General features: G+C 50.7%; 1 protein-coding gene across 3 annotated transcripts in view; it reads right to left on the bottom strand.

Moving 5' to 3' along the window:
• Positions 1–14,156, bottom strand: part of STK11 (serine/threonine kinase 11) — a 58,983-nt gene that overhangs the window by 28,142 nt on the left and 16,685 nt on the right. For all 3 annotated transcript variants that reach the window (XM_053372782.1, XM_053372784.1, XM_053372785.1), the window contains exons 2-6: positions 9,201–9,284; positions 7,663–7,752; positions 6,791–6,923; positions 5,736–5,872; positions 5,292–5,419 (exon numbers count right to left, since the gene is read on the bottom strand). In XM_053372782.1, coding sequence (XP_053228757.1) covers positions 5,292–5,419; positions 5,736–5,872; positions 6,791–6,923; positions 7,663–7,752; positions 9,201–9,284 — 572 coding nt within the window. The remainder of the gene's footprint in view (positions 1–5,291; positions 5,420–5,735; positions 5,873–6,790; positions 6,924–7,662; positions 7,753–9,200; positions 9,285–14,156) is intronic.

Genomic DNA, 14,156 nt, shown 5'->3' with positions numbered 1-14,156 from the left:
AAATCCAAGAATAAAAGCAAAGTCTGTCGCGGGAGAAACAGGACCAGCTGCCTGGAGAACAGTTCCGAGCCCGGCCTTATGTAACGGCGCTCTGAAGAGATAAGATGCGGGAGCCTTACACCAGAGTGATAACCGTCGCAAAAAAAAGAAGCAAAATCAAAATAGCCGTGCAGATGGCATTGGCTGCAAGGGGGAGGGAGGTTAGTCAGGCACTCGGGGAGAGGCAGGAATGAAGCAAATGATTGCAAGTCTCCTTTGAAGCACCATTTCCGAAACGCAGAAAAATAACCCGTGCATGCAGCGCCGCCTGCAGGAGCCTCTCAGGAACTGCAGCCTTCTGAAGCAGCGGAGGAAAAACCCAATTCATAGAGTTGGAAGGGATCATGAGGAAACTAAGGCCCAGGGGCCGGATCCAGCCCAATCGCCTTCTCAATCTGGCCTGCGGACAGTCCGGGAATCAGCGTGTTTTTACATGGGCAGAATGTGTCCTTTTCTTTAAAATGCATCTCTGGGTTATTTGTGGGGCCTGCCTGGTGCTTTTACATGAGTAGAATGTGTGCTTTTATTTAAAATGCATTTCTGGGTTATTTGTGGGGCCTGCCTGGTGCTTTTACATGAGCAGAATGTGTCCTTTTCTTTAAAATGCATCTCTGGGTTATTTGTGGGGCCTGCCTGGTGCTTTTACATGAGTAGAATGTGTGCTTTTATTTAAAATGCATCTCTGGGTTATTTGTGGGGCCTGCCTGGTGTTTTTACATGAGAAGAATGTGTCCTTTTCTTTAAAATGCATCTCTGGGTTATTTGTGGGGCCTGCCTGGTGTTTTTACACGAGTAGAATGTGTGCTTTTATTTAAAATGCATCTCTGGGTTATTTGTGGGGCATAGAAATTCACTCATTCCCCCCCCCAAAAAAAAATATAGTCCAGCCCTCTGCAAGGTCTGAGGGCCAGTGGACCGGCCCCCTGCTGAAAAAGTTTGCTGACCCCTGCCCTCTGGCCCAACCCCCTGGAACACAAGAATCTTTTGCCCAAAGTTGGGCTCGAACCCACAAACATGATATTAAGAGTCTTGAGCTCTGCCGGCTGAGCTATCCCACTGGCACTGAAATAAGGGGATGGCTAAGAGTGACACATGAAGATTCCCTACTACAGTGGTACCTCGGGTTACATACGCTTCAGGTTACAGATGCTTCAGGTTACAGAGTCCACTAACCCAGAAATAGTACCTCGGGTGTCAGGGAACTGCCATCGGAACGAGAGGAGGAGGAGAGGCTCCACAGCGATGCTGGAGAGGGGCCAAGTAGGGAGAGAGGCAGGTCTCCTGTTGGGGAAGGAATTCAGCGCGACACCAGGGATGGAGGGGGGCCAATGGGGGAAGCGGAGAGCAGGCTCCGAGACTCTTCACTGGACACCAGCGGAGAGAGCACAGGTCCTCCGCTACCCACGCCCACCCTGCGCAGAAGGCTTCCGCGCAGGGAGGCTAGGAGGAGACTGGGCGTCAAACAACTTTTATGTTGGAAAAGGTTGAAGAAACGCCCACTGTCGGATTCTGCCAGCGACTGAGCAGCCACGAAGTGAGGGGCTGTCCAGCCAGGAAGGGTTTAACCAGGCCACCTACCCAGGAGTGGCGGCAACTTATGCACGAGCAACCCCATAACCATTAGATCGGGTTAAGAATTTGATGAGAACAGAAATTGTGCTCCGGCGGTGCAGCGGCAGCAGGAGGCCCCATTAGCTAAAGTGGTGTTTCAGGTTAAGAACAGTTTCAGGTTAAGTACGGACCTCCGGAACGAATTAAGTACTTAAACCGAGGTACCACTGTAGTTCCTCTTCCCCAATCAGGATGTGTGCCTATCTCTCGCTTGCGCTCTGAATTCTCCAATGAATTGAGCTGCTTTCCTCCTTTCTCTTTACTCAAAGCTGCCAAGCTTCTAGTGCTCATCAAGGCTGTGAGAGGGGCCCAAGAGGCCTCCTTTGCTTCTGCCAGAAGCTGTTCCTCTTTTGCAGGAATTGCCAACGATCGAGGAGCGGCAGATGAAGATGATGGACTAAGCGGAGTTGGGCCAAGCTGACTGGTAGAATCCGGACCCGAGACGCCCAAAAATTTCAAAGAGACGGGAGTAAATTTATTTGGTACACGTGAAAACGCGAAGACACTAGGACTGAAATAAATCTGGCAACGATAAAATTGGAAAGCCCTTTTTGACCACAGAGAGAGAGGCGGCTTTACAAAGGTCGGAAATGGATGATTTAAAGTGCAAGTATAAATATCTGAAAATAAAAAAACCAGTTGAAGGGATGGAAGGAAGTCATGAGCTCGGCAGAGCAAAGAGTATATTGTTTGTCAATGCAATGTTTGAAATACTGTGTTAAAAAAGAAAATAATAAAAATTATACAAAAGAAGAAGAAGCTATTCCTCTGCCCTGCTGCCTCCCCCCCCCGCTCTTCTGCAGAGCTGGAAAAGGATCCTGGAGGTCATCCAGACTGACCCCACAAGTGTCTTGCAAAGGCAGCGTCCCCGGCTGCTGGTCGGCCAGCAGCCCCTCCTGGAAATGCCTCCGGGAAGACGGCAGATCCCTGGCATCTCCTTCATGGGCCAGCTTGCGCCACCATCGAGCTGTGAGGAAGCTCAGCCAAGATCTGCCCCCCTGCTGTTTCCAGGCTTGGGAGTATAGCTCTGCCCTCTGGAGCAACAGAGAATGAAAGGTTGCTTTGCATTCTGTGGGAGATCCCTTCATTCTCATATACCATATTTTTCGCTCTATAAGACGCACAATACCATAAGACGCACCTAGTTTTTGGAGGAGGAAAACAAGAAAAAAAAGATTCTGAATCTCAGAAGCCAGAACAACAAGAGGGATCGCTGCGCAGTGAGAGCAGCAATCCCTCTTGCTGTTCTGGCTTCTGGGATAGCTGCGCAGCCTGCATTCGCTCCATAAGATGCACACACATTTCCCCTTACTTTTTAGGAGGGAAAAAGTGAGTCTTATAGAGCAAAAATACGGTATATATGAAGGGAGAGGGAGAACTGTTTGGGGCAACGACTCACGTAAGCAGACTGGAAAATATGTACCCCCCTCCCACAAAAAGCAAGTTCATTTCCTGAGAAGCATTACAATAACAATATTATAATAATTTATTATTTATTCCCCAGCCACTCTGCGCGGCTTCCAACCGTATATTAAAAACAATACAGGATTGGACATTAAAAAATTCCCTAAACAGGGCCACCTTCAGTTGTCTTTTAAAAGTAAAATAGTTGTTTATTGAAATACATTTCCCTTGCTAGAGAGAGTCTCTTCCGAAACCGGTTGGAAACGAATGAAAGGCCCCCACCGTTAAATATTTCCTGAGCTGTACCATAATGGCTGTTAGATAAGGAATCAAGTGTTTGGAGTGCTCTTAGAACGCTTTATCTTGCCACGAACAAAAGGCAATAAGCGTCCTGGCTTGTTTGTTTGAAAAAAATAAGAGAGGCCCCTCGCAGTCCCCTTGCTAACCTTGCATGTGGATGTGGGGCAGAAAATGTTTCATTGGATGCCTGGGTCTGCAAGAGCTGGGCTGGTTGACATTTGTTTTGCTTGTACCTGTTAACTGATGGCTCGATTTTCCATTTCTACGGTTGTCCTGTGAAAGCCATGGTTTTCCCAGTAGTGATGTATGGAAGTAAGAGCTGGACCATAAAGAAGGCTTGGACCATAAAGAAAACCATAAAGAAGACTTCTCATGAGGTGGCCAAAGTCTTCTTTATGGTTTTCTTTATGGTCCAAGCCTTCTTTATGGAGAGAAGACTCCCTGGAAAAGACCCTGATGTTGGGAAAGATGGAGGGCACAAGGAGAAGGGGACGACAGAGGACGAGATGGTGGGACAGTGTTCTCAAAGCCACCAGCATGAGTCTGACCAAACTGCGGGAGGCAGTGGAAGACAGGAGAGCCTGGCGTGCTCTGGTCCAGGGGGTCACGAAGAGTCGGACACGACTAAACGACTCAACAACAACAAAGGGTTGCAGTACACCACAGTCAGTTTGCCTTCAGACTTTGCCAACTGGCAGTGAGGAAGCTACAGACTGAGAGCATATGAAAGTACCAGCTATTTGGGAACATTTGGAACTATTTGGGATTATAATAATAATTTTAAGGTCTCAAATATAGAATAGCTATTCATAATCGCACACTTATCTAAATATATGAACCATGTGTCTGAAACAGTATGGGAGAGCAATCCTGAAGCCATTTTGACTCTCCCAGTGACCTCAGATATTCCTCTGCAGGAAGGGAGGCAAATGGGGAAAGCCTTCCCATTGCCTTTTTGCTTACAAATCCTGTCTTATTTGTGTATGAACAGGTTGAGCCTGCGACCTGGATCCAGGAATTAAAGTATTAACCATCACAAAAGAATGGCCAGGCTGCCCAGGAAATGCAATCAGTGACCATTATCGGGTATCCTGGGCAGACAGGATTTCTGTTGTAGACCGCCTCCTTCTGTGATGTATGTATGATGTTTTGGGGGTGGTCTTGGGCTACAGGGGAGGCAATTTCAAAAGTCTATATAGGGGCTTCTGCACCATTGTTCGTGGTTCTCCTCCCTCCTGCGTGTGGGGAGTGGAGACCCTGTTGCAACAGTTCCTTGAATAAAGATCAGGCTTACTCGCTGCTTTGTTTCTCAATATTCTCTGGTTGGCCTCTGTTATTTTCTCCTACCGATAGGGAACCCACTTAAGGACTCTATACAGGCTCTGGAATATCCTAGAAGGGAAAGGGAGCTGTTTTTCTTATAGCAGTTTGTTCTATTTGCTCGAGGATAAGAAGGCTGATCGCCGGAGAATGGATGCTTTTGAATTCTGGTGCTGGAGGAGACTCTTGAGAGTCCCATGGACTGCAAGAAGATCCAACCTCTCCATTCTGAAGGAAATCAGCCCTGAGTGCTCACTGGAAGGACGGATCCTGAAGCTGAGGCTCCAAGACTTTGGCCACCTCATGAGAAGAGAAGACTCCCTGGAAAAGACCCTGATGTTGGGAAAGATGGAGGGCGCAAGGAGAAGGGGATGACGGAGGACGAGATGGTGGGACAGTGTTCTCAAAGCGACCAACATGAGTTTGACCAAACTGCGGAGGCAGTGGAAGACAGGAGGGCCTGGTGTGCTCTGGTCCAGGGGGTCACGAAGAGGCAGACACAACTAAACGACTCAACAACAACAAAGAGCAATTCACGCAGCCACAAACTTTTCCGGGGTGGAACTTTTCCTACAAAGCAAACTTGTGACATCATCATCATCACCATAGGCACTCACCTCTAAGCAGATCTGAAAGCAAAGGGCCGCAGTCCTCAGGAATCGTGTACTCCCCTTTCCCAATGTTTTCAAATAACTTATAAATATTATCGCCCTCGAAGGGATAAAGGCCGGTCGTAATGTTGTATCTGCAAACAGACAAAAGGCACAGGTGTGATCAGCGGGGTGGATCTGCAGAAAGGCGGTTCAGCTTCCTGCTCTTGCTCTCTCGGACATCACAAGCTTGCTTGAAGTGGCTTGGGGGGGGGTCGAGGAGAAGGGGAAGCAGGACCCTTCCTGCCCCAACTCTCAGCTGCACAGTATTAAAAGCCCAGAGCTCATCCGAGAAGGAGGGGGTCCAAGGCAGTGGGGTGAGGGGCTCGGCACCTGCCCAGGAACACTGCCTGCAGAGGAGGCCAAGGCCGCCGTGAATTTGCGAGTGTTGCTTGCTGGTTTTGTGCTTACAGCGTGACGCCAGCCGACCAGATGTCCACTTTGAAGCCGGAGAAGGTGTCCAGGCCGTTAGCGATTTCCGGGGGCTGGAAAGCCGGCGAGCCCTGGCTCGTTCGGCACATGTCGTCCTCTGCGAACGGGTGCAACGCCTGCGGGAGGGAGATAAACGAGAGAGGCGTAGGGGGAGAGAGGGGGAGAGCGCGGGTTAATCCCAGGTCAAAAGCAAAGGAAAAGCAAGAATCTCCACTTATCAGCTCCCACATTCTGAAGAATCAGAGGAACGCCTTCCAGTCTCTCATGGACCAAACCCAAGGTGGGCCCTGGGGCTTTGGAAGCAGGGCACTTCTGAGCCCTGAAAATTACCGTATTTTTCGCTCTATAGGACGCACTTTTTCCTCTCCAAAAATGAAGGGGAAATGTGTGTGCGTCCTATGGGGCGAATGCAGGCTTTTGCTGAAGCCTGGAGAGCGAGAGGGATCGGTGCGCATCAACCCCTCTCGCTCTCCAGGCTTCAGGAAGCTATCCACAAGCCTTGGGAGCCGGGCGGGAGTTCCTACATTGCAGGGGGTTGGATTGGATGACCCTCGGGGTCCCATTCCAACTCTAAAATTCTATGAACTTAGCGGCTGTCCCCTTCACAGTCACAAACATGTATAGGGGCCCTTGAGAGATAGGCCTTACCTCTTATATACCCCATAATCACTGTAGGTGATTTTTTCCTTTAGGTTCCAAAAATACCAGAGTCCTGCTCCACAGTAACCAGGGAGCAGGACCTTTTGAGTGTGGCTGCCCCTATTCCATGGGTCAACCCCTATCCACACTTCTGGTAAAGCTTCTTTAGACAACAATGTCTTCATTAAGTTTCAAGAAGCTCTCCCAGCCGGATGAGAAGTTCTATTGCCTCGGATGTTCCTTCCGTATTGCTTCCAAAAACCTCTCTTTCATCATTTGTGTTGCCTTCTTTTTGGTGGTTTATGTCCTATTTTTGTAAACTGCCTTGGTGCACACACAGAGGGAGATTCGTAGGCAAACAAAAGGCCTGAGTATGGGAGCTCAAAAAAACGTACCTCTGCCACGCCCAGATCCGAAATCTTCAGCGTCCCATTGGTCGTGAGCAGGAGGTTTCCTGGTTTGATATCCTTGTGGACGATCCCTTGGCTGTGCAGGTATTCTAAGCCGTCGATAAGCTGGCAGAAGTACCTGCGTGTGGAGAGGGGAGAAGGAGAGGGGGAAACCTGGATTCAAAAAGGACGCAAAAACAAATTGAGATTCAAGTAATCGTACTGCTCTATTCTCCAGTCGACACCTGGAGTCCTGAATCCAGTTCTGGGCACCACAATTTAAGGAGGATATTTGCAAGCTGGAAGGTGTGCAGAGGAGGGTGACCAAGATCCACGCTTGCTGCCAAACATCAGTAACATAATGATCCTGCAGGAACTGCAGCACCGGAGAAGGGGAGACAAAGGTTTTCAGGAGTCGACGGAGGTGAGGAGGCCAAGGTGATCTTGCAATGACATCAGGAGGATAGAGCGAGGGAAAACACAAACCCTTGGCCCGGTATACCTGAAGGAGCGTCTCCACCCCCATCGTCCAGCTCAGAGAGCCTTCGGGCGGTTCCCTCCCTGCAAGAAGCGAGGTTACAGGGAACCAGGCAGAGGGCCTTCTCGGTGGTGGTGCCCTCCCATCAGATGTCAAGGAGATAAACAACTATCTGACTTTTGGAAGACATCTGTTTAGGGAAGGTTTTAATGTTTGATGTTTTATCGTGTTTTTAATGTTCTGTTGGGAGACGCCCAGAGTGGCTGGGGAAACCCAGCCAGATGGGTGGGGTATAAATAATAAATTATTATTATTATTCAGTTTCCATTAGCACCAAAGCTAGGACTGCTCAGACGGGGGGGGGGGGCACATGAAATGGCACACGCCTTGCTTAACTTACCCATGCGCTTGAAAGACGGGGAACTTTTTGTCAGGGACGCTGTCCAACATCTCCTGCATCCCACACACGCAGTATTCCATCACCATATACGTGAGAGGAAGAGTTAAGGAAGCGGCAGCCAGGCAGGGTTAGAAAAATCAGATATACAGTGGTACCTCGGATTACAGACTCTGCTAACCCAGAAATAATACCTCAGGTTAAGAACTTTGCTTCAGGATGAGAACAGAAATCGCATGGTGGCAGCAGGAGGCCCCATTAGCTAAAGTGGTGCTTCAGGTTAAGAACAGTTTCAGGTTAAGAACGGACCTCTGGAACGAATTAAGTATTTAACCCGAGATACCACTGTGTACCACGCGGGTCAAATAAATTAAAAAAAAACCAGAACGAAAGAAATTCAAGCGTGAATCAAAATATTTCAGATCCTTCTCTAAGGGACATGTTGCTTCCCCACTCCCTATTTATCTGCCTACATAATTTATAGAGCTGCCCCATAGCAGAGGTGCTCTAGGAAGCCAGTGGGGTACACGTCCTGGAAGATCAGGGTTCGAATCTCCACTCGGTCATGAAGCTCACGGGGTGACTTGGGAGTCAGTGGCAGCCTCTTAACCAGTGATGGCCAAACCTGGCCCCTCCAGCTGTTTTGGGACTACAACTCCCATCACCCCTAGCTAATAGGACCAGTAGTCAGGGATGATGGGAACTGTAGTCCCAAAACAGCTGGAGGTGGGAGATAAATGCAAGGAATAAGCCCTTTTGTTTCCCTGCTTATGAAAGCTGATGGGGACAGCCAGATGGAGATATAAGTCACCAACCTGACACCCAGAGATATCTATGTGGTCACAATTGGACCCACGCCAGCCACAAAATGCGCCTGTTGAATTTCGAACAGTGTAGCCAGGCCAGAAGGGAGGCGGGTGGCGCTGTGGGTTAAACCACAGAGCCTAGGACTTGCCGATCAGAAGGTCAGCAGTTCGAATCCCTGCGACAGGGTGAGCTCCCGTTGCTCAGTCCCTGCTCCTGCACACCTAGCAGTTCGAAAGCACGTCCAAGTGCAAGTAGATAAATAGGTACCGCTCCGGCGGGAAGGGACACGGCGTTTCCGTGCGCTGCTCTGGTTTGCCAGAAGTGGCTTAGTCCTGCTGGCCACATGACCTGGAAGCTGTATGCCGGCTCCATTGGCCAGTAAAGCGAGATGAGCGCCACAACACCAGAGTCAGTCACGACTGGACCTAATGGTCAGGGGTCCCTTTACCTTTAGCCAGGCCAAGGATTTAACAGAGGGAGTAAGGCCAGGGCTATTGGTCTACCTTGCTCTGATGGGCAGGAGTTTTAGGTAGTGCCTCCCGTCGACTGCCACCCGATTCTTTTAACTGAAGATGGCAAGGGCTGAACCTGAGACCTTCTGCACACCATGAAATGGGCGACTTCGCTCCTTGGGTACCAAGGCAGAAGAGGCTTAGAATCCACGAGGCTCACGAGAGAGGGGAAACGGACGAAGCCTGAAGCCGTACACGCCCCAGACCGGGGAGAAAGGATATATCTTCTGCTTCTCTTCGTTGTACAAGACGTCCACCAGCTGGATGACGTTCTTGTGCCGCAGCCGCCGAAGGAGCTGAATTTCCCTGGAAGGAAAGAGAGAGAGAGAAATATATATATGGGGGTGACCAAAGCAACCTCCTCTTTGCAGAGGGAGTCAAGGGAGGACGCTCCCTTCACTCTAGGAATGAATTCTGTTCCTGTGGGGAGAGAATGGAGGCTCAGAGGCTGTTCCTCTCTTTTAAATCAGAACCACTAAAGGCGGTGAAGGTCCTGTGTGAGTGCCTGGAGGCGGTTGGATGGATGGTGGCTAATGGATTGAGGTTGAATCCTGACAAGACAGAAGTACTGTTTTGGGGGGACGGGGGTGGGCGGGGGTGGGGGACTCACTGGTCCTGAATGGGGTAACTGTGCCCCTGAAGGACCAGGTGTGCAGCCTGGGAGTCATTTTGGACTCACAGTTGTCCATGGAGGCGCAGGTCAATTCTGTGTCCAGGGCAGCTCCATCTGGTACGCAGGATGAGACCCTACCTGCCTGTGGACTGTCTTGCCAGAATGGTGCATGCTCTAGTTATCTCCCGCTTGGACTACTGCAATGCACTCTACGTGGGGCTACCTTTGAAGGTGACCCGGAAACTGCAATTAATCCAGAATGCGGCAACTAGACTGGGGACTGGGAGCGGCCACTGGGACAACATAACACTGGTCCTGAGAGATCTGCATTGGCTCCCAGTACGTTTCCGAGCACAATTCAAAGTGTTGGTGCTGACCTTGAAAGCCCTAAACGGCCTCGGCCCAGTATACCTGAAGGAGCGTCTCCACCCCCATCATTCACCCCGAACACTGAGATCCAGCTCCGAGGGTCTTCTGGCGGTTCCCTCATTGCGAGAAGTGAGGTTACAGGGAACCAGACAGAGGGCCTTCTCGGTAGTGGCGCCCGCCCTGTGGAACACCCTCCCTTCAGATGCGAAGGAAATAAGCAGCTATCTTCTCTTTAAAAAACATCTGAAGGCAGCCCTGTTCAGGGAAGTTTTTAATGCTTGATGCTGTATTGTTTTTAACACTTGATTAGAAGCCTCCCAGAGTGGCTGGGGAAACTCAGCCAGATGGGCAGGGTATAAATAAAAAATTATTATTATTATTATATTATTCCTTGTTGCAGGCACCGCTGCAGGTTGCTCTTTGAACCCACACATCTCTAAGAAGACCAGAAGAGGCAGCATTCAGTTCTCACAGTGGCCAACCAGTTGAGTCTATTACTCTACACCCCAACGGTAAACCCACAAGCAGGATTCGACCACAAGGGCACTCTCCCCTCCTGTGATTTTCAGCAACTGGAATTCAGAAGCACTGCTTTCTCCAAGAACAGAGAACAGCCATCCTGCCTACTAGTAGCTGCTGATAGTCCTCTCCACCTCCACATAGCACTCAGCACTTGTGGGTCCACGCGTTTGGGGGATAAAGCACACATATGCAACCTAAGAGGGATGCGGGTGGCGCTGTGGGTTAAACCACAGAGCCTAGAACTTGTTGATCAGAAGGTCGGCAGTTCGAATCCCCGCGACGACGGGGTGAGCTCCGGTTGCTCGGTCCCTGCTCCTGCCAACCTAGCAATTCGAAAGCACGTCAAGTGCAAGTAGATAAATAGGTACCGCTCCAGCGGGAAGGTAAATGGCGTTTCCGTGCGCTGCTCTGGTTCGCCAGAAGCGGCTTAGTCCTGCTGGCCACATGACCAGGAAGCTGTACGCCGGCTCCCTCGGCCAGTAAAGCGAGATGAGCACCGCAACCTCAGAGTCGGCCACGACTGGACCTAACGGTCAGGGGTCCCTTAACCTTAAATGCAACGTAAGAACATCAGAAGGGCCTGCCAATGGTCTATCAGGCATGTCCAACTCCCAAGAGACTGTGATCTACTCCCAGTATGAAAAAAACTGGCAGTGATCTATTCACTGGAGGGAGGAGGAGCGTGCGTGGGGTGGGTGGACTGCCCAGAGCTGTTGAGCTTTTTTGGGGGTAGGATCACCCAGAGTTCTTCAGCTTTTATTTGTTAACTTTCGGTAAACTTTATTTAATCCCACGATCGATAAGCGTCTCGCGATCTACCAGGACCAGCCGGGGATCTACTGGCTGGACATGCCTGGTCTATGTAATCCATAAACATACAAGACGTAACCGGCTGTACGTTTGAAAAAAATAATATATACTATTCATTGTATTGAATTGTAGATATCAACAGAAGTGGCTCATAAAGTTCGACGGAAAAAGTAGAAGTGGATCAGTTCATTCTCTAATCAGTTTATGCATAAGGTCCATATATGTGAAAGTGTCTATTCCACCTGTCTGTTCATAGAGTCCAACAAGCCACATGAAAGGTTGTTGCAGTTCCACAGAATCCTTTCACAGAGTCTAAGACAAGGATATCCGGAATATTAGCCTTGTTTCGCCGTCCTGGGCTTCATCAGTAGTACAAACTCATATATGATATCACAGGACAGTGGATCTTATAGCATCGTAGGTAAAGGTAAAGGGACTCCTGACCATTAGGGTCCAGTCGTGACCGACTCTGGGGTTGCGGCACTCATCTCACTTTATTGGCCGAGGGAGCCGGCATACAGCTTCCGGGTCATGTGGCCAGCATGACTAAGCCGCTTCTGGAGAACCAGAGCAGCGCACGGAAACGCCGTTTACCTTCCCGCCGGAGTGGTACCTATTTATCTACTTGCACTTTGATGTGCTTTTGAACTGCTAGGTTGGCAGGAGCAGGGACCGAGCAATGGGAGCTCACCCCGTCATTGCGGGGATTCGAACCGCCGACCTTCTGATCGGCAAGTCCTAGGCTCTGTGGTTTAACCCACAGCGCCACCTGCGTCCCTAGCTGCTACTAAAATTCCAGAAATCCTTGCTGCCAGCTTTATTGCTTGCAAGTCCTTTGCCGTGGCCTCAAGCTCCCCCTTCTTTGTGGGAACGGCACGTTGGGAGAATCCTAGCCAGCACTGTCTTGTTGCAAGAGGCTTGCGCAAAGTGTTTTGCAAAGCGCTTGCGAGGCTAAACTAGCGACGCAAAGGGGCGCTTTGATTTCTAGAGAATCCGCCCCCCTCCCTCCCGCCCTGTGCCCGGCCTTCCTCTGCGGTCCAGGCTACCAGTTCTTGGCAACCTCTGTTGCTTCATTCTGACACCCAAAAGCTCGAAAACAGGAAGAGCGACTCAGCCGTGTGTCAAGCTTTGGGGAAAGGAAACAGCTGATTGGCAGCAGGAAGGCAGAGAGAGAGAGTAAAAAGGCGACTCGTGAGGAGGCTCAGGCTGCCAAGCAGAGGATGCTGCACTCGTACAAGGGGACAGACTGTTCCTTCCTGCGGTTTTGGGCCGTGTCTGCCCACTCCCCCACCCCTCGGAGCAAGGCCCTGTCCGCTTCCTGGCTCACTCCCAAGGTAGATGTTGTGGACAGCTGCAGTATTCTGACAGTGCAAATTGCAGGACACCATATAAAGGAAGCTGTAGCCGCTCACTGCTGCCATCTCTGTGTAGCCGCAGCTTGGACAGACACCTTGTTAGCCCAGGGGTAGGCAACCTAAGGCCCGGGGGCCGGATGCGGCCCAATCGCCTTCTCAATCCGGCCCGCGGACGGTCCGGGAATCAGCGTGTTTTTACATGAGTGGAATGTGTCCTTTTATTTAAAATGCACCTCTGGGTTATTTGTGGGGCCTGCCTGGTGTTTTCACATGACTAGAATGTGTCCTTTTACAGTGGTACCTCGGGTTAAGTACTTAACTCGTTCCGGAGGTCCGTTCTTAACCTGAAACTGTTCTTAACCTGAAGCACCACTTTAGCTAATGGGGTCTCCTGCTGCTTGCCGTGTCGCCAGAGCACGGTTTCTGTTCTCATCCTGGAGCAAAGTTCTTAACCCGAGGTACTATTTCTGGGTTAGCGGAGTCTGTAACCTGAAGCGTATGCAACCAGAGGTACCACTGTATTTAAAATGCATCTCTGGGTTATTTGGGGGTCATAGGAATTTGTTCATTTCCCCCCCTTCAAAATATAGTCCGACCCACAACATGGTCTGAGGGACGGTGGACTGGCCCATGGCTGAAAAAGGTTGCTGACCCCTGTGCTAGCCCCTGCAGGGGCCGGAATCATCCATTCACCCTGCCAGGCAAAGTGCCACTGGCAGGAGGCAGCCACACGCTGCAGGGAAAAAGTGCATCAAGGGTGTCCGGTACAAGGTACCGTATTTTTCGCCCTATAGGACGCACTTTTCCCCCTCCAAAAATGAAGGGGAAATCTGTGTGCGTCCTATGGGGCGAATACAGACTTTCGCTGAAGCTTGGAGAGCGAGAGGGGTCGGTGCGCACCGACCCCTCTCACTCTCCAGGCTTCAGGAAGCTATCAGCAAGCCTTGGGAGCCCGCTGATAGCAGCCTGCTGCCCGGCGTGCCCTGAAGCAGAGTGCCCCTCGTGCCGGGCAGATATCCGCAGCCTGGGGAGCCCTCCGTGAACTCCCGCAGGGCTCCCTAGGCTGTGGATAGCAGCCTGCTGCACGGAGCGCGGGGAGCGCTGAAGCAGACATCAGGCAGCCCCACAAGCTCGGGGGACAGCGGGGAGGCGTAGCACCACCATCCTGCTATTCCCCGACCTGGTTTGGATTCCCCGACCTGGTGTTTTTTTTGGGGGGGGGGGAATAAAGGAAAAAAAATGTTTCCTTTATTTCCCCCCAAAAAAACTAGGTGCGGCCTATGGGCTGGTGCGTCCTATGGGACGAAAAATACGGTAACTTGTGCAAGCGAGCCAAGCCACACACACAAACACACCAGGGGAAAATAACACACACAGAGAGAGTCTGGCCTGCATCCCTTTGGAGAAGGGCTGTAGCTTAGTGGCTTGTGGCAGAGCAAAGCTTTCAAAGGATTTGGAACTCTCCCAAGTCCTGCCACTACACCCCCTGCTTTCCCAGAGTACAGTCGT

This window comes from Podarcis raffonei, chromosome 18 (genome assembly GCF_027172205.1).
Source record: "Podarcis raffonei isolate rPodRaf1 chromosome 18, rPodRaf1.pri, whole genome shotgun sequence".
In the NCBI taxonomy this organism is placed as follows: Eukaryota; Metazoa; Chordata; class Lepidosauria; order Squamata; family Lacertidae; genus Podarcis; species Podarcis raffonei.
This window is presented reverse-complemented; position numbering and strand designations above follow the sequence as displayed.